Below are 26179 nucleotides of genomic sequence, written 5' to 3' on the forward strand. Positions count from 1 at the left end.
TACCCCATCATATCAGAGATACTGCAGGCCGTGTAAAAACCCTTATCTCCCAGAAGCCCCCCCATATCATAAGAGTTGCAACAGGTAGGGAAAAACCTTGTAGCAGGCTGGATGTGGCCCTCTGGTTCCCAACTCCAATCCTTGAGTAACTCCAAGCCCCCTGGCTAAATGTTTTTGGGACTTCCTTGACATCAGAGTCACCCTTTTCTCCCAGAAGCCCCCCATATCATAAAAGTTGCTACAGGCCAGGTAAAACATTGTAACAGGATGAAGGTGTCCCTCTGGCCATAGTTTGGAGAACCCCTGTTCTACAGCAATAGTTCCCAACCCTCCTAACCAAAATGTTTTGGGAAATTCCTTCACACCAGAGTCCCCCTTTCCTCCCAGAAGCCCCCCATCACATCAGAGTTGCTGCAGGTTGGGTAAAATCTTGTAACAGTCTGCATGTGGCCCTCTGGCCATAGTTTGGAGACCCCTGTTTTACAGCAATTGTTCTAAAGCCCCCTAACTAAATGTTTTTGGGACTTCTTTCACATCAGAAATCCCTATCACATCAGAGTTGCTGCAGGCCAGATAAAATCGTGTAGCAGACTGGGTGTGGCCATAGTTTGGAGACCCCTGATCTACAGCAATAGTTCTCAACCCCAATCCTCAAGTAACCCAAAGCCCCCTAGCTAAATGTTTCTGGGACTTTCTTGACATCAGAGTCCCCCTTTTCTCCCAGAAGCCCCCCATATCATAAGAGTTGCTGCAGGTCGGGTAAAGTCTTGTAGCAGGCTGAAGGTGTCCCTTTTGGCCATAGTTTGGAGTTCTACAGCAATAGTTTCCAATCCCAATTTTCAAGTAACCCCCAAGCCCCCTAGCTAAATGTTTTTTGAAATTCCTTCAAATTAAAGTCCCCCTTTCCTCCCCGAAGCTACCCCATCATATCAGAGATACTGCCGGCCGTGTAAAATCCTGTAGCAGGCTGGAAGTGGCCCTTAAGCAATAGTCTGTGGGGTCCTCCTCATCACCCGACGATTCCCAACCTATCTGGCCATGGGACCATCCATTCCACTTCAGCTGGAAATATTTCACCATTTTAGACCCTTAATGGGACTTATGATGATGTTTTCCTATTTTTGAAATCATGTAATATGTTTTATAGAGCCAACCTTCCCCCTGATGATGACCGCTACAGAGGTCGAAACGCGTCAGTATTCTACCATTTTCAGCATTCTGATATGTATTAATGCGCACAATTTTGTGCAAAATTTGAATACAGGCTACACTGTGGAATATGTATTTATTTATTGGCCAGCCTTTGTAATTTATCTTATCTTGATACCTGTATATTCTTAATAAATGTACTCTTTTTTTGCTATCCATGTGCTATTTTTTCAATCATATCACATTGCTGTCCAAAGCCCCATTGGGGAATCTTTCGATTTTTCATATTATTTCGGGGTTCGCAGCGCTTTTATCTCTCCCCGTGTGTCCTTTTCTATAGTAATGTTTTTTGGACTTCCTTCAAATTAAAGTCCCAGAAGCTACCCCATCATATCGGAGATACTGCAGGATGTGTAAAATCTTGTAGCAGGCTGGATGTGGCCCTCAAGCAATAGTTCCCAACCCCAATCCTCAAGCCCCTTGGCTAAATGTTTTTGGGACTTTCTTGACAACAGAGTCCCACCTTTTTCTCAGAAGCCCCCTGTAACGGAACGTCCTACATTCCGCTTGAGTGCTTCCGTCATATACCGTTTCCTATCAGTCTGGATATAGATATCAGATATTCCAACTGCCCTCAACACACGAGACGAGACTTGTTTGTGTGCTAAACATGGAGGGCCAGATTCTCGTAGAACTGCGGCGGCGTAACGTATCTCCTTTACGTTACACCGCTGCAAGTTTTACGGGCAAGTGCTTGATTCACAAAGCACTTGCCTGTAAAATTGCGGCGGCGTAGCGTAAAGTCCACCGGCGCAAGCCCGCCTAATTCAAATGATCCAGGTAGGGGGCGTGGATCATTTAAATTAGGCGCGTTCCCACGCCGATCGTACTGCGCATGCTCCGTCTCGAAATTTCCCGCTGTGCATTGCGCGAAATTACGTCGCAAGTACGTCATTGGTTTCGACGTTAACGTAAATGGCGTCCAGCGCCATTCACGGACGACTTACACAAACCACGTAAAATTTTCAAATTGCGACGCGGGAACGACGGCCATACTTAACATTGGATACGCCACCTAGGGGGCATGTTTATCTTTACGCCGCGTATCTCTTACGGAAACGACATAAATTCACTACGACGGGCAAGCCTACGTTCGTGAATCGGCGTAACTAGTCATTTGCATAGTCTACGCCAACCGCAATGGAAGCGCCACCTAGCGGTCAGCGTAGATATTGCACCCTAAGATACGACGGCGCTGGCCGTCGTATCTTAGGCATGTTTAAGTGTATCTCAGTTTGAGAATACATTTAGACATACGACGGGCTTAGATTCGGAGTTACGTCGGAGTATCTGCTGATACGCCTGCGTAATTCTATGTGAATCTGCCCCGGAGTGTTTAATAGAACCAAGAATGCAGCCTTATATACAGTTTAAAGAGGAGGTAACCAGAACATAAATTAACATGAGCTAATTAACTAATCATTTACCCAGACGAGGTGACTCCGAGATATGACCTTTCAGAGTAGACGTCCCGTCTCTGCTCACCTGCTATACAATACACATTATCATAAGTGTAAACACAGGACATCTTCACACAATAGCAGGGTCAATTAGCACAGAGAACAGACAGATGGCTGGAGGTGACGGCATTAGCATCTAACATTATGAATGAGTCACTCTTACAATTAACCCGTTGAGTTCAGAATCAACAACCAGTAAATAGTTCTTTACAGATATCTTGGAATATATTGTGGATAAGAATTACAGAATAATCCCATCTCAGGTAGTCCAAGATATCAATCCTCAGTCATCCTATGCCCCTAGTGGACATAGGATGATTTTAGACATAAGAGGGTCCGAGTCTGTCACACCCCCCATATCATAAGAGTTGCTGCAGGTCGGGTAAAATCTTGTAGCAGGCTGGATGTGTCCCTCTGGCCATAGTTTGGAGACCCCTGTTCTATATCTATAGTTTACAATCCCAATTTTCAAGTAACCCCCAAGTCCCCTAGCTAAATGTTTTTTGGACTTCCTTCAAATTAAAGTCCCCCTTTCCTCCCAGAAGCTACCCCATCATATCAGAGATACTGCAGGCCGGGTAAAATCATGTAGCAGGCTGGATGTGGCCCTCAAGCAATAGTTCCCAACCCCAATCCTCAAGTAACCCCAAGCCCCCCACTAGCTAAATGTTTTTGGGACTTCCTTCACATCGGAAGTCTTCATTATATCAGAGTCCCCCTTTCCTCCCAGAAGCCTCCCCTCACATCAGAGTTGCTACAGGCCGAGTAAGATCTTGTAACAGGCTGGATGTGTCCCTCTGGCCATAGTTTGGAGACCCCTGTTCTATATCTATAGTTTCCAATCCCAATTTTCAAGTAACCCCCAAGTCCCCTAGCTAAATGTTTTTTGGACTTCCTTCAAATTAAAGTCCCCCTTTCCTCCCAGAAGCTACCCCATCATATCAGAGATACTGCAGGCCAGGTAAAATCATGTAGCAGGCTGGATGTGGCCCTCAAGCAATAGTTCCCAACCCCAATCCTCAAGTAACCCCAAGCCCCCCACTAGCTAAATGTTTTTGGGACTTCCTTCACATCGGAAGTCTTCATTATATCAGAGTCCCCCTTTCCTCCCAGAAGCCTACCCTCACATCAGAGTTGCTACAGGCCGAGTAAGATCTTGTAACAGGCTGGATGTGGCCCTCTGGCCATAGTTTGGAGACCACTGTTCTACAGCAATAGTTCCCAACCACAATCCTCAAGTAACCCCAAGCCCCCTAGCTAAATGTTTTTGGGACTTTCTTGACAACAGAGTCCCCCCTTTCTCCCAGAAGCCCCCTGTAACGGAACGTCCCACACTCCGCTTGAGTGCTTCCGTCATATACTGCTTCCTATCAGTCTGGATATAGATATCGGATATTCCAGCTGCCTTCAACACACAACGAGACGAGACTTGTTTGTGTGCTAAACATGGAGTGTTTAATAGAACCAAGAATGCAACCTTATATACAGTTTAAGGAGGAGGTAACAGAACATAAATTAACATGAGCTAATTAACTAATCATTTACCCAGACGAGGTGACTCTGAGATATGACCTTTCAGAGTAGACGTCCCGTAACCCCAAGCCCCCTAGCTAAATGTTTTGGGGACTTCCTTCTCATCAGAAGTCCTCATTACATCAGAGCCTCCTATCACATGAGAAGTCCCCTATCACATCAGAGTTAACGCAGGTCAGATAAATTCATGTAGCAGACTGGAGGTGGCCCTCAAGCAATAGTTCCCAATCCTCAAGTAATTCCAAGCTCCCTAGCTAAATGAATTGCTGCAGGCGGACTGGTGGGGAATCTGAAGGCCGGGGAAAATCTTGTAGCAGGCTGGATGTGGCCCTCAGGCCATAGTTGGGAGATCCCTGTTCTATGGAAATAGTTCCTAGTCCTCAAGTACCCCCAAACCCCCTATCTAAAATGTTTTGAGGACTTCCTTCACCTTGCACGGGTGCTTTATATCAAGGTCAATGGCTTGATATTTATGAGAGCTATTTCATCTAGGGGGGGAAATTCTGAAAACATGTCCTGTTGAGGGTTCTTATGAACCAAGGATAGGAACCACTGTTGTAGAGGTTAAATCTCACAGGAATTTTGTATTACATGTAAAATGCTTTTCTTCGGGTCCATTACGGGACAGTATTCTGGTACACTTAGGTATGCTGCTGCCTGCAGGTGATTGGGCACTGGCAAAGCAGTAAGTGCAGTCCAGTAGAAGTCCTCCCACTCACAGCAAGCCTCAGTTTTGATGCAAGCAATAACAGGAGTGGACCATAAGAACAGAGAGGCGTGTGTCCTGTAATGTACCCCCCCCCCCCAAATAGTCCTGGCCCTATTAGAGAACCAGGCGAACGATTGTCCGGCTTCCTCAATGCTTAACAGCCAGTCGGAACTGAGGAAGGAAATAATGTGCCATAACCCTGGTATTTTTAAATGCGGCGGGCGGTCCTGTTTCGGATAAAAGTGGTCTCTGCGGTGGATTCGCAACAAGATCACTTTTATCAGCGTTGGAGTGGTGCCCCGCCGTGTTGCGGTTGTCTTACCGGAGCCGTTAGTAGCGGCGGAGACGATCTGATCCTTTCTCCTCAGAGGCATGAAGTCGAGTGAGGGAATGATGGCCCCCATCCCCCCACTCGGCTCCATACCATTGAAGCAGACGTCACTTCCGCCCAATGGTTTTCAAGGGAGATGTTTTTTATTTTTATTGCATTTAAAAGAGAAGTAAAGGTTTTCGTTTTTTTCCCCTATTCATACTTACCTAGGTGGATGCAGCATCTGTCCCCCGGCGTCTCTGCCCTGAGAACCGAGCGATCAAACACCGCCGATGGCTCAGTTCTCTCACCTCCCCGAGCGGAGAGCTACTGCCTGTCACCAACTATAGTCCCCCCTCAGTACAGACCCCCCCCCCACTAACTACAGACCCCCCTCCCACAGTATAGATTCCCCCTTCCTCAGTACAGACCCCCCTCCATCAATATAGACCCTCCCTCAGTATAAACCTCCCCCCTCAGTACAGACCTCTCCATCAGTACAGACACCCCCACCTCAGTGCAGACCCCCGAGCAGTACAGACACCACCCCTCTCAGTTACATACCGCCCAGCAGTACAGGCCCCCCTCAATACAGACACCCCCCCCCCCTTAGTGACAGACACCTCCCTCAGTGACAGACACACCCCCCCCTAGTGCAGACCCCAGCAGTGCAGACACCTCCCCTCCCAGCATTAGACACCCCTCTCCCCATCAGTATAGACGCCCCCCCCCCCCCTTACCTTACAGACCTCAGAACAGAGCAGCAGATACACACAGCGGTGTGTCCCTCGAGCGTGGGCTCCTCCTCCTCTGTGGATGTAAACAGAGAGGGGGGCGGCAGCTTTCTTCTGGCGCGAGCCGCGAGGCACAGGGCAGCGTGCAGGCAGTGTTAGTGTGGTGCCGCTACCCACGGGTGTCACCCCTCTGGTGGTTGTCAACCTGGTACAGCCCGCCCCCCCCCCCCACACATGACTAGCAATGCCGCTGTTCTAAACTGCTGAACCCAACCTTCTCTTTTGACCTAAAACAATGGTCACAATCCTACTCACTGCTGGCAAATGCCTTGACCTCATATTCTCCTACCTATGCACTCCGCACAACCTCTCCAACATTCCCTTTCCTCTCTCTGATCACCACCTTAGTCGTTTCACTCTCTCCTCTGATCACCACCTTAGTCGTTTCACTCTCTCCTCATCTTCCTCCTCCTTACTAGAGGTGCCCATCTTCACTGGTCTTGGGATTCGGTATCACGATTACTGACGCGCTCCCACTTCCACTTGGGCCTCCTAGGCGGCCCTTCCTCCCTGCAATATTCTGAGACACCTCAGAGGTCACAGAAGATTGCTCAGCTATGTAGGACAGCGCAAAGAGAGACATGCGCAACCGGCTGCGAAGCTGCAAGCTGTTACAACCACATGTGCACAGTAGGTCAGCTGATAGCCTCCCACGGCTTCCAATACCACCTCTACGCTGATGACACGGAAATCTATTTCTCTTCCCCTCAACCCACTCCTTCATTTTCCTCATGTATCACTAATTTACTATCGGATCTATCACTTTGGATGTCACACCACTTCCTCAAACTCAATCTATCCAAAACGGAACTTATCATTTTCCCTCCCCCACGTGCCTCTTCCCCTGATCTCTCTGTCAAAATTGATGGCACAACTATCAGCCCATCCCCGCACGTCAAGGTCCTAGGAGTAGTCCTGGACTCTGAACTGTCCTTTAAGCCTCACGTTCAATCACTGTCTAAATCTTGCCGCCTCAACCTCCGCAACATCTCCAAAATACGCCCCTTTCTAACCAATGACACCACAAAGCTCTTAATTCACTCCCTGGTCATCTCTCACCTCGATTACTGCAACTCCCTTCTCATTGGCTTACCGCTGCATACTCCATCCCCCCTTCAGTCCATCACAAATGCTGCGGCCAGACTCATCCACCTTACCAACCACTCTGTCTCTGCTACTCCCCTCTGTCAATCCCTCCACTGGCTTCCGCTCACCCAACAAATTAAATTCAAAATACTAACTACTACCTACAAAGCCATCCACGGCTCTGCCCCCAGCTACATCACTGACCTAGTCTCTAAATATCAACCTAATCGTTCTCTTCGTTCTTCTCAAGACCTCCTGCTCGCTAGCTCTCTCATCACCTCCTCCAATGCTCTTCTACAGGACTTTTGCAGAGCCTCTCCAAGCCTATGGAACTCCTTACCCCCAAACTATCCATCTATCTCCTTCTCTATTAGCTTTTAGAGGATCCCTGAAAACCCTCCTCTTCAGAGAAGCCTATCCAACCCACATCTAACAACTGTATTTTAATTTTGTCCATCTGATCACCCCCCACATCTACTACCCTTTGTTCCACTTGACCCTCCCTTCTAGATTGTAAGCTCTAACGAGCAGGGCCCTCTGATCCTTCCTGTATTGAATTGTATTGTAACTATACTGTCTTCCCTGATGTTGTAAAGCACTGCGCAAACTGTTGGCGCTATATAAATCCTGCATAATAATATTACTGCCAGCGCCGTGGACAGGTGGGTTACGAGAGAATGGAGTGTTCGGGTGGCCACGTCGCTGGATTGTGGGACAGGTGAGTGTCTTTGTGTGCACACTCGTAAACAGGGCGACAAACTACGGTACCTAAAAATCTCCTAAAAAATAAATAACGGTTACCAGGTTAGCGTTACAGAGGTCTAGTGGCGATTGCAACGATACCTTGCATGTGTGATTTGAACATATTTTACTAGGGTTGTCCCGAAACCACTTTAAGAATAAGTACCGATACTTTTTTCCAAGTACTCGCCGATACCAATTACCGATACTTTTTTTTAATGTCAGGTGACAGTTTTAAAGCACAATATAGATTAGGTGGCACGGATTAAACAGCACTGATAGGATTAGGTGGCACTGATGAGTACTGAGAGGTGGCGGGCACTGACAGGTGACACTGATTAAGCAGCACTGACAGATAGGCACAAGAGGATTTATTTTTCTATGCTGCCTCTGCGACACCCATCTTGGTACACCCTGCACGGGGCCTCAATAAAGCAGCAGCTGACATCTTGTTACACTCAGCCCATGTAGTTCTGGCTGAGTGTAACAAGATGTCCGCTGCAGCTTTATTGAGGCCGAGTGCAGGGTGTACCAAGATGGGCGTCGCAGATTTTCAAGCACGGACAGTGTAACGGCAACACGGTGCATCACTTCCTTTACCGAATGTGATGGCTACAGTCACCGATGGAATCAGATCAGGATGCGGCTGCAAGCTTGCCTGAGGATCCACCCCACTCCACGTATCGGCAAAGGCATCAGGAGCATTTGCGCAAGTACAAGTACTCTCGCAAATGCTCAGTATCGGTATTGGGACAACCCTACCGTTTACATATGCAGGCGCGACTTGCGTATGCGTTTTTTTTACTGCGTGAGCTCGTAGAGACAGGCCGCTTTGACAAATAAATAAAATGTTTGATCGCTTTTATTGCTGTCGCAAGGAACGTAAACATCCCTTGTGACAGTAATAGGTGGTGACAGGTACTCTTTATGGAGGGATCGGGGGTCTAAAAGACCCCAAATCCCTCCCCGCCAAAAACTGCGATTCTGAATACTGTATTTTTTTATTTATTTATAAAACTGGCGCCATTGGCAGCCGAGTAAACCGTAAGTGACGTCACTTCTGTGTTTACATACAGATGACTGGCACAAAGCCGTTTCCGGCTTCGTGCCAGTCTGTCTCTAGCCACCAGAAGTGGCGGCTCGGGTCTCCCGGTGGGACGGGAGGCCCGCTAAGATCGACGGAAGGGGGGGGGGGGGAGAATGTCCAACCCTGCTCCTCTGGTATAATCGCCAAGCGGCTTTTAGCCACATCGGTTGTTATCCCTGGAAAGCCGACCACCCAAAAAAAATAATAATAAAAATATAAAAATAAAAACGGTACTGAGATGATGCCTGCAGCTGCGGGGATCATCCCGATATAACCAATTAAACCCGAGGCCGCATACGCTCAGCGCCAAGGGGTTAACAGCTATACGCTCAGAGCGCTCTCCCGGGAGAGGAGGGGAGGGGCAAGTCACACAGAAATCGTTTTTCCCAGTCGCATCGATGCCGTATCGGGGACACCTGAATCGTGATGCATCAATTTCAGCACCCCTACTCCTTACCTTCAAACTTCGAAACTATTACCCATAGAAACCTTCGCTATCTCAACCCTTCTGTTTTTTTTCTGCTACAGATTGTCGCTACGACAAAATCTCATCCATGTCCTGCCCCAACCTTGCCACTTCTGTCTACCACAGTGCACAGTCATCCACCCAGGATACCTTTGCCCCGCTCCCTACACACAAAATCAGCCCCCTGACTTCTACAACCTTGGCAGACCGACAATACCAGAAGCCTAAAAAACGTAGCCGCGCTCTTGAGCGTCTGTGGGGCAAGACTAAGACCCCATACACACTATTCGATCTTCTGCAGATTCTTTTGTCTTTAGATTTACCGATACTATGTAGTGCAAGGGCCTGCCTGATTGCATACAAAATTAAACTCTTAAAGCGGGGGTTCACCCTAAAACATCAATAGACCGTTACATCCAGCATACTGCTGACATCTACAATATGCTGGATTTTTTTTTTATCCGCTGTACTTAAGGTCTCATGGTTGTTTTCACCGGGCTTCCGGGTTCTCGCTCCCCCGGGGAGTAGGCGTTCCTAAGACGAGGCATAGATGATTGATGTGCGGGTAAAGCGAGTCATCGCCTTCCGAAAATATCCGAGGGGGACTCGGCCCTTTACGGCGTCTGCGCAGTCAGCGCTACACGGCAGGCGCAGGCGCCGTAAAGAGCCGAGTCCCCGTCGGATATTTTTGGAAGGCGATGACGCGTTTTACCCGCACGTCAATCGTCTCCTGGGAGGATCAACACTCACTCCCAGGAGACATTGCGCAGAGCTCCCCGTCGGGGAAAGAGAGCGACACGCCCACTCCCCGCAAGGAAGAAGACCCGGAAGTGAGGCTGAAGACAGGCAAGTGTACACATTTAAAAAAAAAAATGACAACGCTACAAGCCTTTGTTAAGGCTGGAGATAGGTTAGGTAAAAAGTTAATTTTGAGGATGAACCTCCACTTTAAGGTTTGACCTCATATTATATGATTTTGGTGAATCTGCAGAAAATCTATGGAGTATAAAGCCTCGTACACATGATCCAACTTTATGGCCATAATTGTCTGACGGACGTATTGCGTCGGATAATCCGACCGTGTGTATGCTCCATCAGACAATTATTGGCTGAATTAACGACAAAAGTTGGCTGTTCATGCTCTCCAAACTGTTGGGAAATAAATATGTTACGTCGGTTTATCCGATTGTGTGTACGCAAGTCCATCCAACTAAAATCCAAAGTACAAACACGCATGCTCAGAACCAATGCTAAACATCAGACAACAATAGCAGAAGTTGCCCAAAGGATGGCGGTAAAGAGCTGAAAAAACACGTGGTTTGGTGAATGTTGACTGAAAACGTTGTGCCGTCTGTATGCAAGAACAAGTTCACGGCCAACGCCCTTTGGACCAAAATCCACGGGAAAGTTGGTTGGAAGTCCGATCGTGTGTACGATGTTTTAGTCACAGCAAGATTTCAGCCAATATAAATCTGCCCTCCAAAAATACCATTCCTGCCTCCACACCTACTTTATCACTCTCATTAACACCCTCCCATGCAGTCCCCATTAACTCTTCTCTACTTCATCCTCCAATACCTCCATCCACTAACTTAATCACTGCCCAGAAGATTGTCTCAATCTTATTTTTGAAGCGATTAGCAATTCGTTTCAAGATCTCCTCCACTCTACAGATATCTCCCTCACTTTACACTCCTTGTCCTCCTGCACAATCAACATTTCCCTCTTTTAACCCAGCTACTATAGAGGAAGTCACTAAACTTTTTTCTAACGCCCACCTAACCTCGTGCCCCCTGGACCCTGTTCCTTCTCAAATACTACGGTCACCCTCTGGCTCTCTCCTACACTCTAAGGCCCCGTACTCACGACCAAACATGTCTGCTGAAACTGGTCCGCGGGCCAGTTTCAGCAGACATGTTTGGTCGTGTGTGGGCGCGAGCGGGCCGAATTCCAGCAAACATTTGCCCGCCGGGCCTTTTCCCAGCGGACAAATATTCCTGGACTTGTTTTAAAACAGTCCGCTGGAATCCTGCCCGCTCGGACATGTACGGTCGTCAGTACAGACCTACCGTACATGTCCAGGCGCCCGCCGTCCCTCGCATGCGTCGAATGACTTTGACGCATGCGTGGAAGCATTTTAAAAGGCAGGCCGCCCACGTCGCCGCGTCATTGTCGCGGCGACACCGCGTCATCGGCGCGGCGACACCGCGGACACGCCCCGCGTATTGTTTACGCGCGGACTTCTGTACGATGTTGTGTACAACCATCGTACAGAAGCCCTCTGGCAGACATGTAAGGTGAAAACGGTCCGACGGACCGCTTTCACCGTACATGTTTGTCCGTGAGTACCCGGCCTAACTCGTATCTTCAACCTCTCTCTCTCACTGGCATCTTCCCCCAACCCTCTAAAATATGCGCTAGTCACTCCCATACCAAAAAAGGCCTCACTGGACCCCATCAACCTTAACAACCCAAGACCCATCTCATTACTCCCTTTTGGCTCCAAACGTTTAGTCTACAAGAGACTGAGCGACCACCTCATTGAGAATAACCTTCTTAAACCCCTTCAGTCTGGATTTCGCCCATAGCACTCCACAGAAACTGCCCTCCTAAAACTCACAAACAACTTACCAACAACCAAAAACCAACGGTCCTTATTCCGTACTCTTAGGCCTTGTACTCACGGCAGGACATGTCCGATGAAAACGGTCTGCAGACCGTTTCCATCGGACATGTCTGGCCGGGGACTGCCCGGGGACTTCTGTTCGATGGCTATACACACCATCGAACAGAAGCCCGCGCGTAAACATTACGCGGGGCGTGTCCGCGGTGTCGCCGCGTCGATGACGCGGTGTCGCCGCGACAATGACGCGGCGACGTGGGCGGGCCGCCTTAAATATGCTTCCACGCATGCGTCGAAGTCATTCGACGCATGCGAGGGATGCGGGCGGCAGGACATGTACGGTAGGTCTGTACAGACGACCGTACATGTCCGGGCGGACAGGTTTCCAGCGGACTGTTTTAAAACAAGTCCGGGAAACAGTTGTCCGCTGGAAACCTGTCCGATCCGTCCCAAAATGGTCCGCTCGGGCCAACACACGGCCAAACATGTCTGCTGAAACTGGTCTGCGGACCAGTTTCAGCAGACATGTTTGGTCGTGAGTACGGGGCCTTACTCTTGGACCTTTCAGATGCCTTTGATACAGTTGACCATCCCCTCCTCCTCTAAAAATAAATTTTCTTGGTCTACATGGCTGCACTCTCTGTTGGTTTGAATCTTAACCCATCTCATTGCACTTTCAGTGTCACTTACTACTCCACGTCCTCCTCTCAAACGCCTCCCATCGTTGGGGGTCCCCCAAGGTTCTGTCCTTAGACCTCTACTATTCTTGATCTACATGTCCTCCATCGGTCAGTCGATAGCCTCCCATGGCTTCTGCTACCATTTATATGCCAATGACACCCAAATCTCTCTCTCTCTGCCCCTCAGCTCACCCCCATCTGTCTCCTCACGCATCACTGATTTAATAAGAGACATATTAGCCTGGATGTCACACCATTTCCTCAAACTGAAACAATCTAATTCCGAGCTCTTAATATTTCCTCCCCCCACCAGCCCCTATTCCTGATCTCTCTGTTAAGATCAATGGCACTATCAGTCCCTCTCCACATGCCAAGGGGTAACCTTAGACTCTGAACTGTCCTTTCAGGCCCACATCCAAATCATGCTGCCTTAGCCTCGGCAACGTCTCTAGAATATGCCTCTTCTTTTTAACCAATAACACCACCAAGCTTCCAAGTCACTCCCTGGTTATATCTCGCCTCAACTACTGCAACTCACTCCTCATTGGATTACCTTTACTAGGGGCCCATACACACGATCAGACTTTCCGACAACAACGGTACGACAGACGTGTTTTATCAGACAATCCAATTGCCTGCATGCTCCATCGGACAATTGTTGTCGGAATTTCCACAGTCAAATGTTCGCTGTGCATGCTCTCAAACTTTCCGACAACAAATGTCCGATGGAGGATCAGCCGATTGTGTGTACACAAGTCCATCGGACTAAAATCCAAAGTACAAACACCCATGTTAAGAACCAATGCTAAACATCAGACAATAGCAGAAGTTGCCCAAAGGGTGGTGATAAAGAGCTGAAAAACCACGTGATTTGGTGAATGTTGGCTGAAAATGTTCTGCCGTGTGTATGCAGAACAAGTTCACAGCCAACGCCCTTCGGACCAAAATCCATGGAAAAGTCAGATGGAAGTACGATTTTCCTGGTATGAGGCTATAAACTATCCCCCCTTCAGTCCATAATGAATGTTGCTGCAAGACTCATCCACCTTACCAACCATTCAGTGTCCTCCACCCCTCTCTGCCAATCCCACCACTGGTTTCCACTCACCCAACAAATAAAATTGAAAGTACTAACAATTTACAAAGTCATCCAAATCTCTTCCAGCAGCTACATCACTAACCTAGTCTCAAAATACCAACCAAGCCGCTCTCTTCGGTCCTCCCAAGACCTCCTTTGCATACCTCGCCCCCATAATTTCTCCAGAGCTTTTCATCCTTTAGAACTCCCTACCCCAATCTATCCATCTTTAGATGATCCCTGAAAACCCCACTCTTTAAAGAAGCCTATCCTGCTTCTAATACATTATTTTCTCCATAAGCTCATCCCCCACAGTCATTACCTTTTGTATCAATTGACCTTCTCTCCTAGATTGTAAACACTAATGAGCAGGGCCCTGCGATTCCTCCTGTACCAAATTGTAATGCAACTGTAATTTCTGCCTTTATTTTGTTAAAGCGGGAGTTCACCCGAAAAGTTAATTTTTAACCTTAGATTAATGCTCATTTTGTCAAGGGGAATCGGGTAGTTTTTTTTAAATCTAAGCAGTACTTACCGTTTTAGAGAGCGATCTTCTTTGCCGCTTCCGGGTATGGGCTGCAGGACTGGGCGTTCCTATTTGATCGACAGGCTTCCGACGGTCGCATACATCGCGTCACGATTTTCCGAAAGTAGCCGAACGTCGGTGCGCAGGCGCCGTAGAGCCGCACCGACGTTCGGCTTCTTTCAGCCACTTGTGACGCGATGTATGCGACCGTCGGAAGACTGTCAATCAAATAGGAACGCCCGCTCCCGAAGACCATACCCAGAAGCGGCGGAGAAGATCGCTCTCTAAAACGGTAAGTACTGCTTAGATTTTAAAAAAACTACCCGATTCCCCTTGACAAAATGAGCATTAGTCCCCATTCACATCTAGGCGTTTTGTCACCTGTAGTGCGACGCCGCTGCCGCCAGAGGGATGAAAAGACATTGCCCTCTATGGAGATGGTTCACATCTCCACGCCGAACACCTGCTGCCTGAAAAAAGGTCCCGGACCTTTTTTTCCAGGCGGCTTTCGGCGTTCGGGAACCATCTCCATAGAGGGGCACATCTAGGCGGACAATCGCGGCGTTTTGTCGCCGCAAATCGCGATACAAAACGCTGCTATTTGCTGCCGCAATCCGCGGGACAAAACGCCGCGAATTTGTCTGCCTAGATGTGAATGGAGCCTTAATCTAAGGTTAAAGTTTTTCCGGGTGAACTCCCGCTTTAAGCGCTGTAAAAACTGTTGGTCCTATATAAATCATGTATATTAATAATATACATTGATCAGCCATTACATTATAACCACTGAGCAACATTGATTATCTAGTAATGATGGCACATGAAGGGGGGGGGGGGGGGGGGGGGGGGAGTATAGATTAGGCAGCAAGTGGATATGTTGCCCCTGAAATTGTGTTAAAAAGCAGCTCGCAACAATTCACCACCTTCTGTGCAGCAGCTATCTAATACCACCACCGGTGTGCTACACAGTGTTTGCAACACAAAGCTACTAAAATACTACAAATAAAAAAAAAAAGGCTTACTCTATAGTAATATAGTCTCTGTGTTCAGTATTCCACAACTATCAATGACAGTCCATAAGAAAGTGAAGTTGACAGTTGTGTCCAACACCAAAAAAAAATCACCACTTGTAGCGCCGTGTTACCACGTGCGCATATAAAACAACCCACACTCACCAGATTGCGTTGACCTCGTTATACAAGAAAAGTCAGCCTCGCTGTGTGCCCACTCATAAGACCAGATCATGCCACTGAATTGGTGTCTGGATGACCTCTCCTAGTTTACCACTTCCCAAACCACGCTACAGCCGAATGATGGCAACAGCACGGTTGGCCAGTTCTGGGATGGCGTCATGACGTCCTCCCGTGATCACAGGTTGAGGTAAAGAGCCAAATCAGCAGCTCTTTACCATGCGATCAGCTGTATTCAATCAAAGCTGATCACAATGTAAACAGAAGTTGGTTATCGACAATCCTCAGTGTGAAGAGAGCCGATAACTAGCTTGTGTAAAAGGGATATGTACACTAAGTGCAGTCCCACCAGTGCTGCAAATCCATGCCTCCACATCAGTGTCACCTGATGGGTGGAATGATGGGCACTCATCATTCCACCCCCATCAGTGTCTATCATTCCATCCAATACTGCAGCCTATCAGCACAGTCTCATCAATGGAGAAAAATTACCCATTTGTAAAATTCTATAACAAACTGAAAAAGGTTTCTCTTTTTTTTATTTAGCAAAAAAAAGAAAAAACCCAGTGGCGATTTGCCTGGGGGAATTTTTGTTTTTTAAAAAAGCAGAAAATTGGTCTGGGCAGGAAGAGGGTAAAAGTGCCCAGTGGGCAAGTGGTACTAAAAAAAATAAACATCATACTTTCTTCCACTGTGCAGTTCGTTTTGCAGAGTGGCCCCGAACGTCCTCTTCTAAGGTCCTACGGCGGCTCCTCCCCGCAAGAGCTAACCCCCTCTGGGAAACACTTTCCCGAGGGGGCTAGCTTGCAAGCGTGCTCCCATGTGATACAGTGCATGACTCTGCCCTGCCCCCCGACGTCATTAAATTTGATTGACAGCAGTGTGAGCCAATGGCTGCAGTGCTATCAATCTATCCAATGAACAGCCGAGAAGCCCGGGCAACGACCGAGCATGTTTCGCGCCGCAGGACTTTACAGGGCTCAGGTAAGTAAACGGGGGGCTGGGGGGCCGCTAGTCGCCCAATGTTTTTTCACCTTAATGCATAGAATGCATCAAGGTGAAGAAACATGTACCTTTATAACCCCTTTAAGTGGATGGGTATTCCAATGATACAGATGACAGGAACCCGATTATAATGCTTCAAAGATCTCACCGAATGGAACCGTCTGTTAAAATATTTCTAATAACAAAACACAAAAGTAAAGCGATTTTCCAAAAACAACCAAAAGGCCACCCATAAAGTCATGAAGCGTTTTACGTACTGGAATCTATGCCGACGTTATGGATGGACTTTCGGTTGGTTTCTGAAGATTGCTTTACTTTGCGTTTACTAGAAATAATTTGGTGAGATCTTCGAAGCATTATATCAGATTCCTGCCATCTGTATTATTGGAATACCCATCCAATCAACTATAAAAGAGGGGATGTCCATTCCAGTGGCATGATCTGGTCCTATAAGTGGCCACAAAGCGAGGTCGACTTTTCTGGTTGTAAAACAAGGTGGTCAACGCAATCTGGTGAATGCCGATTATTTTACATGAGCACATGGTGATACAGCACTACAAGTGGCCATTTTTGGTGTCAAGACACCACTGTCATCTTCACTTTCTTATAAATGGTCATTGTTATATGTGGAATATACTGAACACCAAAACTATATTACTATGGACTGAAAACTTATTTGTATTATTTTAGTATCTTTGTGTTGCAAGCACTGTCTAGTACACAGGCAGCATTTGTAATTCATGCAAGGTTTAGATGACTGGGTCAGAGCAAAACTGCAGCTCTTGTGGGATGTTCCCACCATCTGCAGTGGTAAGGACCAACCAAAAGTGGTCCAAGGAAAGAAAAACAGCAAACCGGGGGAAAAGGGTCAGGGACAGCCGAGGCTTATTCATACACGAGGCACAAAGGCTGGCCTGTGGAGGCTGATCCTCTAGAACATTGGTCTCCAAACTGAGGCCCTTTGCTTGCTTTTATCTGGGGGCCCTTGGGGCATTTTTCTTGCTACTGACAAACAATGGTGCACTATTCCTCTCACTGGCATCAACGATTGTGCACTATTTCTCTCCCTGACATCGATGGTGCACTATTCCTCTCCCTGACACCAACGATTGTGCACTATTCCTCTCCCTGTCTTCGATGGTGCACTATTCCTCCCACTGACACCAACGATGGTGCACTATTCCTCCCACTGACACCAACGATTGTGCACTATTCCTCTCCCTGACACCAACGATTGTGCACTATTCCTCTCCCTGTCTTCGATGGTGCACTATTCCTCCCACTGACACCAACAATGGTGTACTATTCCTCCCCCTGGCATCAACGATTGTGCACAATTCCTCTCCCTGACATCGATGGTGCACTATTCCTCCCACTGACACCAACGATGGTGCACTATTCCTCCCATTGACACCAACAATGGTGCACTATACCTCCCACTGACACCAACGATGGTGCACTATTCCTCCCCCAAAAGGTGCGTGGTTTATGTCCACTGACACCAGTACAATTTCTACTTCCACTGGCCACAGTCTAGCCCCCCTACAGCCTGAAAGATCAAAAACTGGCCCTTTATTTAGAAGGTTTAGAGACCCCTGCTCTAAAACACGGGTGCTCAACTTGTGGCCTTCAGCTGTTGCGGAAGTACAAGTCCCATGAGGCACTGACCGTTACAAGCATGGCTCCCATAGGCAGAGGCATAATGGGAGTTGTAATGCCATAACAGGTGGAGGGCTATGGGTTGAGCATCTATGCTCTGGAACAGGGGTGTCAAACTGGCAGCCCTCCAGCTGTTGCAAAACTACAAGTCCCATCATGCCTCTGCCTGTGGGAGTCATGCTTGTAACTGTCAGCCTTGCAATGCCAGATTGGATTTGTAGTTCCACAACAGCTGGGGGGGCTGCTACTTTGACACCTGTGCTCTAGAACATCTACTGCATACAGAGCATCGGTTTGTTGTGTATGGGGCTGCGTAGCAGCAGACCATTCAGGGTTCCCATAATGACCTTTGTACACAGCTAAGAATTTCTAACAATGGGCACATGAGCATCAAAATTGGACAATGGAAGAAGGTGGCTTGGTCTGTTGAATTCAAGAATGTTTTGAGAACCACGAGTTCAAGGTATTAAATTGGCCTCCAAAATTTTCAGATGTCAATTTAATTGAGCATCTGTGGGATGTGCTGGAAAAACACAAGTCCAATACATGGAGGCCCCACCTCACAACTTAAAGGATCTACTACCAATGGCTTGGTGCCAGATACTACAGCACACCTTCAGAGGTCTAGTGGAGACCATGCCTCAATGGGTCAGGGCTGTTTTGGTGGGTGTTCATAAATAGTCCATGCCTTAATAGGTTATGGTGGGTGGTCATATGGTTATGGCTGATCAGTGTACACGTCTGTCTACTCATAAGAAAATTAGGTCATGGTCATGAAATGTTATGCCAAAATAGGCATTTGAGATAAATGAGCAACATGATGAACTTCATTAAGTGATTAATAAAACTGCCAGTTTGAGCAAGAATGTGGACCTGGACTAACATCTTGCTGGGACACCAGAACAGGCAGTGACATCAGAGGCCTCGATATCCGCCAACTTTGTTGTACAGCAGGGCTTGGCAACCAAGCAATCCATCATTGGACCCAAAACCAGTAAAAGGGGAAAGGGGCTTGGGTCTGTAAATGGCACTGTATGATCTGCTCTCTTACCGTTCCTGGTAGTCAAAAGTTCTCTTGGTTTATTGCAGAATTCCACAAAAGCAGGTGTATTTTTTTTTTTTTTACCCCCATGAAACCGATAACGTCATATTCACTCCAATTTCAGTCAAGATGTGTTAAGTTTTATTATAACTCACAGAAGACAAAAGAATGCCTTGTGGGTGATGGACATGTTTGAGCAGGTAAAACAAAACTATATTCACTTCAACCTTTTAATACTGAAAATAAGGCAAAATATCACAGAAAAAAAGAAAACTGAAGGATTTATCAGGCAAAAACATAGTGTGGTGGCATATGTACGTGAAGATACATACGCCGCTATACGCGCAGGGCTGTCTGGATTACATGCAAAGCTTCTTGCGCGTAATACAGACATGGCGCAGGGCATGTACACAGATATATTTATATGTATAGCTGAGCAGTATATAAACATATCTGCATTTCTTTTTTTTTTTCATATACACGTGTGCAGGATGCAGGTGGGGCACAGTGCAGGGAAAGGCTGGGGCAGAGTTATCAGTCACAAAGTGTTGGCGGGCCATGAGCTAACCCAGATAGGGGGAACTTCAATGGGGATCATGAGCTAATGCAAAAAAAGGAACTGCAATAGGGTCATGAACTAACCCAAAAGAGGTAACTGCAATGGGGATCATGGTCTAATCCAAAATTGGGAACGCTAATGGGGTCATGAGCTAACCCAAAATAAAGAACTGCAGTGGGGAACAAGCGCTAACCCAAAAAAGGGAACTGTAATGGGGTCATGAACTAATGCAAAAGAGGGAACTGCAAATGGGATCATGAGTTAACAAAAAACAAAAAGGGGGGGGGAACTGCAATGGGAGCAAACTGTACCCCTTTACAGTCCAAGTCAAACCAGTAGGAGGTTTTATTACTAATAGTGGAAATATCCTGCACACACGTATAGATACATATTATATGTACACCTTATACATTCAGCACAATATACGTTTAAGCCATAAGTAGTATTCCCTCCCTCCCACCCCTATTATATACATACAGTGAGCAACATTCATCACTGTAATCTCTCCCAAACAAGGGCACCGACTATATACATTTCCTCAGCGCTAGAGAGCGTTGAGGCGGGATGGGGCAACACGGGAGCTGGATGCCAGCTTCTGCCCTAATACATTCTTGTGGTGAAGATACATGTGATATCCACGGAAACAACTTAAGTGTCTCTTGTTTTAGGCAAAATTAGTATTTTGTTTCCCATTGCAGTTTCTATGTACACAGTATAGTTCCACAAAGTCCAGAGCAGACTCCCGCGTCCACTCCAACAGGCAGACCTTCGACAACGTCCATATGCCCTGGACTGCCTTAAACACTGCTATAGCTTGAGAACTCCAGAAAGGTTGTATATATATTTTTTTTAAATGGGTGATCCTTGTCCGATGTAAAGCTCTTCAGTGTCCAAAGAAAAACACCCCTTTTTTTTCAGGAGATGGCAACTCCCATTAGTTTTTTTTTTTTGCGGGACTGCAGCCATTTTGAAAGACAGTCCTCCCCTTTTAGTCTCTTCTTCAGAGGAGGCCATCAAGAGTGGGCTCACAGCGCTGGTCCCAAACTGTCTTTGCAGGAGGATAACGCGTGGGCAATGTAGAGCTGAGGTGTCAACATTAAGGCAACTGCACCATACACAGCCTCACAGTCCTCTCCTATTTTTTATTTTTTTTGTATTCCAGACACTCATTAAGATCTGGTTCCTCCTTGTAGTAAGTCCAACGGATCTACAGTTCCATCCTTTTTAACCACCTGTCCACCTAAGGACGCTTGTAAACAAAATCAGAGTAAAAACATTAACCGGGGCAAAAGGAAAAAAAAAAAAAAACCCCATTCTACACTTCCAAGAAAATAGGGTTAAAAAGAGCAGGTACCATGTCCAAAATAAAACAAGGAACAAAAAAAAAAAAAAAGGGAAACACAAAAAATCATGAAGGCCGGGTGCGAACCTCCACAAGATTGAACACTGAATGAAAGGCCCAAAATCTGACGTGAATCCAATGTGGTTAGATGGCTGAAAGCCGAGAAGTTCTGGCACTCAATAATGCTCAAGAAATTCAACTCCGGAACGCAATCCTTCATGGGATTAAATTTTTCGGGGCCACAGGCCGCTTATATTAAGAGAAGCAAGTGCATCCTTTATAAATGGAGAGGGAGGGGGGTGGGCACGTGAAAAAGAAAAAAAAAAAAATAGAGGGAATTTATATTTTCTGCAATTTTAGTAACAAAAAAAATGCAAGCTTTTTTTAAACTTTTTTTTTTAACTGTGCAAAAAACATAACCATTAAAAAAAAAATGCAGATATTTTTTTCCCCCCCTCCCCGAATTGCTAAGTGCATTCTTCAAGTTTTGATGGATGATATCTCCTCCTTGACCCTCCCCCAAACAACAGGGAACTCAAAGCTGAGCATCTTAACTTTGCAAAAGCGCTGAATTTTTTTTTTTGTACTTTTCATATAAATTTTTCTTCTTTTTTTTTTATACTTTTTTTTTTCTAAACAAAATAGATTTTGGAAAAAAAATATCTGAAGAAAAAGTGTTTTTTTTTTGGCTGTATTTTTTTCCAAAATATTTTTCTTTTTTCTTAAGAGAGATCCGCTGTCGGAATACTTAACTTTTTGATACAAAAAAAAAAAAAAAAAAAAAAAAGTTCAGAAACTGTCAAGTTAAACAAATAAAAATTGAAAGAAAAAAAAAAAATATGCAAAAAACACGATGTTCAACTAGTAGCAAACAGTCAAAGTCAATAAATCCAGTTTTTTTTCCCCCTCTTTTTTGGGATTATTTTTTTTTTTTGTTTTTATTTTTCTTATTTAAAAAAAAAAAAAAAAAAAAAAATTATATATATATATATATATATATATATATATATATATATATATATATATATATATATATATATATATATATATATATATATATATATATATATATATATATATAATATTTTAATGAACTAAAGAAAACAAGGAATTCAGATTTTTGATCAGTTTCTGTAAAGTGCATTGTTTAAGGTGCTTTAAAATGAGTGCATTATGTTTTTTTATGTTTTGTTTTTTGAGGGGAGTGGGGGAAGGGAACAGGGCGTTGCTCCCCCCTTTCTCCCTGGCTCTGGCTGGGGTAAGATCCACCCCCTCCTCTCCCAGTCTCTGCCCTCCCCCCTCACTAAAAAAGGGGGAGGCATAAAGTTTGCAGTGCAGTAAAACCGCAATCAAATGCGGCGGGTGAAGAAAAAAAGATGGCGTCAGAGGGAAGAGACACGCCTCAGTAGTCATCTATAGCCTCCATCTCGTTTGGGGAGCCGTGAAGAGAGTAACCTGAAAAAAAAATAAAAAATCGAAATTCAAAAAAGGGAAAAAAAAAAACATTTGGAGACAGCAAAGCATACAGAGGAGGAAACGGGTCAGTCGGGCAGTGCTGGAGGGAGGAAACGGGTCAGTCGGGCAGGGCTGGAGGGAGGAAACGGGTCAGTCGGGCAGCGCTGGAGGGAGGAAACGGGTCAGTGGGGCAGCGCTGGAGGGAGGAAACGGGTCAGTCGGGCAGCGCTGGAGGGAGGAAACGGGTCAGTCGGGCAGCGCTGGAGGGAGGAAACGGGTCAGTCGGGCAGCGCTGGAGGGAGGAAACGGGTCAGTCGGGCAGCGCTGGAGGGAGGAAACGGGTCAGTCGGGCAGCGCTGGAGGGAGGAAACGGGTCAGTCGGGCAGTGCTGGAGGGAGGAAACGGGTCAGTCGGGCAGCGCTGGAGGGAGGAAACGGGTCAGTCGGGCAGCGCTGGAGGGAGGAAACGGGTCAGTCGGGCAGCGCTGGAGGGAGGAACAGCAAAACAAATGTTAAAAAAATAAAAATAAATAAAAAAAGGATTGCAGGACCGGATCAGGCGCCATAATTACCCACCCAGAATGCTGGGATCCGAGTGTAACATTTGAATCCGCCTCTTCATCTTGCTGCTCTGTACGTCGTATCCACTGCCTGGCTTGGAATTTTGGGTTGCTGGAAACATGGTAGGAGCCATCCAGGCAGCTTCCTGCTGCAAAGCAAGAAAAGTATTAGATTAGTGGGACGGAATCTTTCCTCGGATCACTTGGCCTCCCTGTCCATCTGCAGGCTGGCACTGAAACCTCAAAAAGAAAATTGGTTTCAGGTCTCCCCTTTGTAATACAAAACAAGAACTGTAACCGCCAATTGGGGGGGGGGGGGGCTTGGTGACTTTGTGGTTAATCCTAAGTGAGCTGAACAAACTAAGGGGAGTCAAGATGCCCGGATCCTTCCCCCACAGTTAGGTTTGATTTTTTTAGAAAGTGGCCAAAGTCTGCTGCATATGGCAGAAAGCAGCCCCCATCGGAGAAGGAGAAGAAGGGAGGAGGAAAAGGAGGGAGAAGGAAAAGGAGGAGAAGGAAAAGGGAGGAGGAAAAGGAGGACAAGGAGAAGGGAGGAGGAGAAGGATAAGGAGAAGGGAGGAGGAGGAGGAGGAGGAGGAGGAGGAGGAGGAGAAGGAGAAGAAGGAGAAGAAGGAGAAGAAGGAGAAGAAGGAGAAGAAGGAGAAGAAGGAGAAGAAGGAGAAGGAGAAGGGAGGAGGGAGAAGGAAAAGGAGGAGGGAGGAGATACTTGGGCCATTTAACCACTTGTTGACAATTTACTTTGGGTGGTATCATCCAGCCTGTTCCGGGTTAGGGGCACGCAGCATGCCACTCCCGCATGGATTGCAGATCAGGGTACTTGGCTGCCTTCGGTGAATTTGTACTGAATGAAAATGGTTCAGTGTCTTATGTTGCGATCGGCCAAAGCCAATCACATGGTACAGATGGGCTGTGATGGGGCCTGTCTTCGCCATGTGATCACTGGGACCAGTCACAGCTAGAAACACAATTGTACACAATAAATGGAATGCAAGGAAGCCATCCATTGTTTAAAACAGTCATGTGATCTGCTGTGATTGGTCACAACGATCACATGGTCCCGGCAGCAGGCCGATGCACGAGAGGCGCGTTTTGGGACGACGTCATCCCAGAACAGTAGTGCGCCTGCTTGGCTGTCATTTTACTATACGCCGGGCGGAAAGTTGTTAAATGCCAATCCAATGTACTAAACTGCTGTGCATCCTATTTAAAAAAAAAATAACTGAAGTTTGAGACCGCTATAAAATTTCCCCCTTCTAGAGAACACGGGGCAATCGCACGGTACGTAGAAGGCCAATGGCCACTTACCTGCTGCCGCTGGCTGGCTTTGTACTTCGCTCTTCGTTCTAAAAACTGTTTAGCAAATTCTTTGGCTTCAAGCGTTTCCCCAAGACAGGAGCGGATGTAGTCGTGAACATCGTAAGGAGACTCCAGCTCCTTCAAAAAGGCCACCAGCGTAGGAACTGTCAGAAACAATACATTTTATTTTTATAAAAAAAAAATAGAAAAAAAAAAAAAAAGGATGCCAGGGGCACTTATGGGTGAAAAAGAAAGATAATAATCGATATTGATGGGCAGAATCCTCACCGTCCAAATTGTTGGATGTATTGATCATATGTAGCATTTGCTCACACCACTGAGTGAAGCCGTCCGACGGTTTGATTCCCTGAAGGAGTTTTAAGAGCTTTTCTTCCTCTTCCGTCTTCTTGCGGCGGGCGGCGCTGGCTGCATACGCGTCACTGAGGGACAGGAGAGACGCAGGATGATGATAATTAGCCGATACGGCAGACAAACGATTGGAAAAGGTTTCCCATTGGGAAACATAAAAAAGCTGATCTCCCTCTACAGCACCCCCAATATAACAAAGGAAGTCCTGTGTGGGGGGGGGGGGGGGAAGAGGAAAGATGAAAGAAGACACTCACGTCAGTGATGGGCTACTCCGGCTGTTCCTCAGACCTCTGGCACTTGCCCCACTTTTCACACTCTCCTCCCAAGGGCTCTTCTCCAGACCTCCCCATAGAGAGCCCGAGTCAGACCCCCATTGGGAAGGAATGATGGAGGAACTAGACGACATTCCCAGACCTCCATGCTGGAAGAGAAGAAAAAAATTCATATCCGTTCTCCACACCTCTAAGACACTACTTTCTGTACTACCGCCATCCCCAGCACTCCCTGGTCCACGCTACCCAGCACTCCCTCGTCCACGCTACCCACCTTCTCCAGCACTCCCTCGTCCACGCTGCCCACCTTCTCCAGCACTCCCTCGTCCACGCTGCCCACCTTCTCCAGCACTCCCTCGTCCACGCTGCCCACCTTCTCCAGCACTCCCTCGTCCACGCTGCCCACCTTCTCCAGCACTCCCTCGTCCACGCTGCCCACCTTCTCCAGCACTCCCTCGTCCACGCTGCCCACCTTCTCCAGCACGCCCTCGTCCACGCTGCCCACCTTCTCCAGCACGCCCTCGTCCACGCTACCCAGCTTCTCCAGCACTCCCTCGTCCACGCTACCCTCCTTCTCCAGCACTCCCTTGTCCACGCTACCCTCCTTCTCCAGCACTCCCTCGTCCACGCTACCCTCCTTCTCCAGCACTCCCTCGTCCACGCTACCCTCCTTCTCCAGCACTCCCTCGTCCACGCTACCCGCCTTCTTCAGCACTCCCTCGTCCACGCTACCCACCTTCCCCGGCGCTCCCTCGTCCACGCTACCCGCCTTCCCCAGCGCTCCCTCGTCCACGCTACCCGCCTTCTCCAGCGCTCCCTCGTCCACGCTACCCACCTTCTCCAGCACTCCCTCGTCCACGCTACCCACCTTCTCCAGCACTCCCTCGTCCACGCTACCCACCTTCTCCAGCACTCCCTCGTCCACGCTACCCACCTTCTCCAGCACTCCCTCGTCCACGCTACCCACCTTCTCCAGCACTCCCTCGTCCACGCTACCCACCTTCTCCAGCACTCCCTCGTCCACGCTACCCACCTTCTCCAGCACTCCCTCGTCCACGCTACCCACCTTCTCCAGCACTCCCTCGTCCACACTACCCACCTTCTCCAGCAC

General features: G+C 47.3%; 1 protein-coding gene across 10 annotated transcripts in view; it reads right to left on the reverse strand.

Moving 5' to 3' along the window:
- Nucleotides 1-22196: 22196 nt before the first annotated feature.
- Nucleotides 22197-26179, reverse strand: part of GIGYF1 (GRB10 interacting GYF protein 1) — a 74663-nt gene continuing 70680 nt past the window's right edge. For 9 of the 10 annotated variants that reach the window (XM_040347030.1, XM_040347038.1, XM_040347037.1 and 6 more), the window contains 5 exons: nucleotides 25051-25217; nucleotides 24716-24867; nucleotides 24437-24591; nucleotides 23127-23259; nucleotides 22197-22551 (listed from right to left, as the gene is read on the reverse strand). In XM_040347030.1, the coding sequence (XP_040202964.1) occupies nucleotides 22499-22551; nucleotides 23127-23259; nucleotides 24437-24591; nucleotides 24716-24867; nucleotides 25051-25217 (660 nt within the window). In that variant the 3' untranslated portion in view covers nucleotides 22197-22498. The remainder of the gene's footprint in view (nucleotides 22552-23126; nucleotides 23260-24436; nucleotides 24592-24715; nucleotides 24868-25050; nucleotides 25218-26179) is intronic. The other variant, XM_040347032.1, reaches the window with a different exon arrangement.

Source organism: Rana temporaria, chromosome 3, assembly GCF_905171775.1.
Source record: "Rana temporaria chromosome 3, aRanTem1.1, whole genome shotgun sequence".
In the NCBI taxonomy this organism is placed as follows: Eukaryota; Metazoa; Chordata; class Amphibia; order Anura; family Ranidae; genus Rana; species Rana temporaria.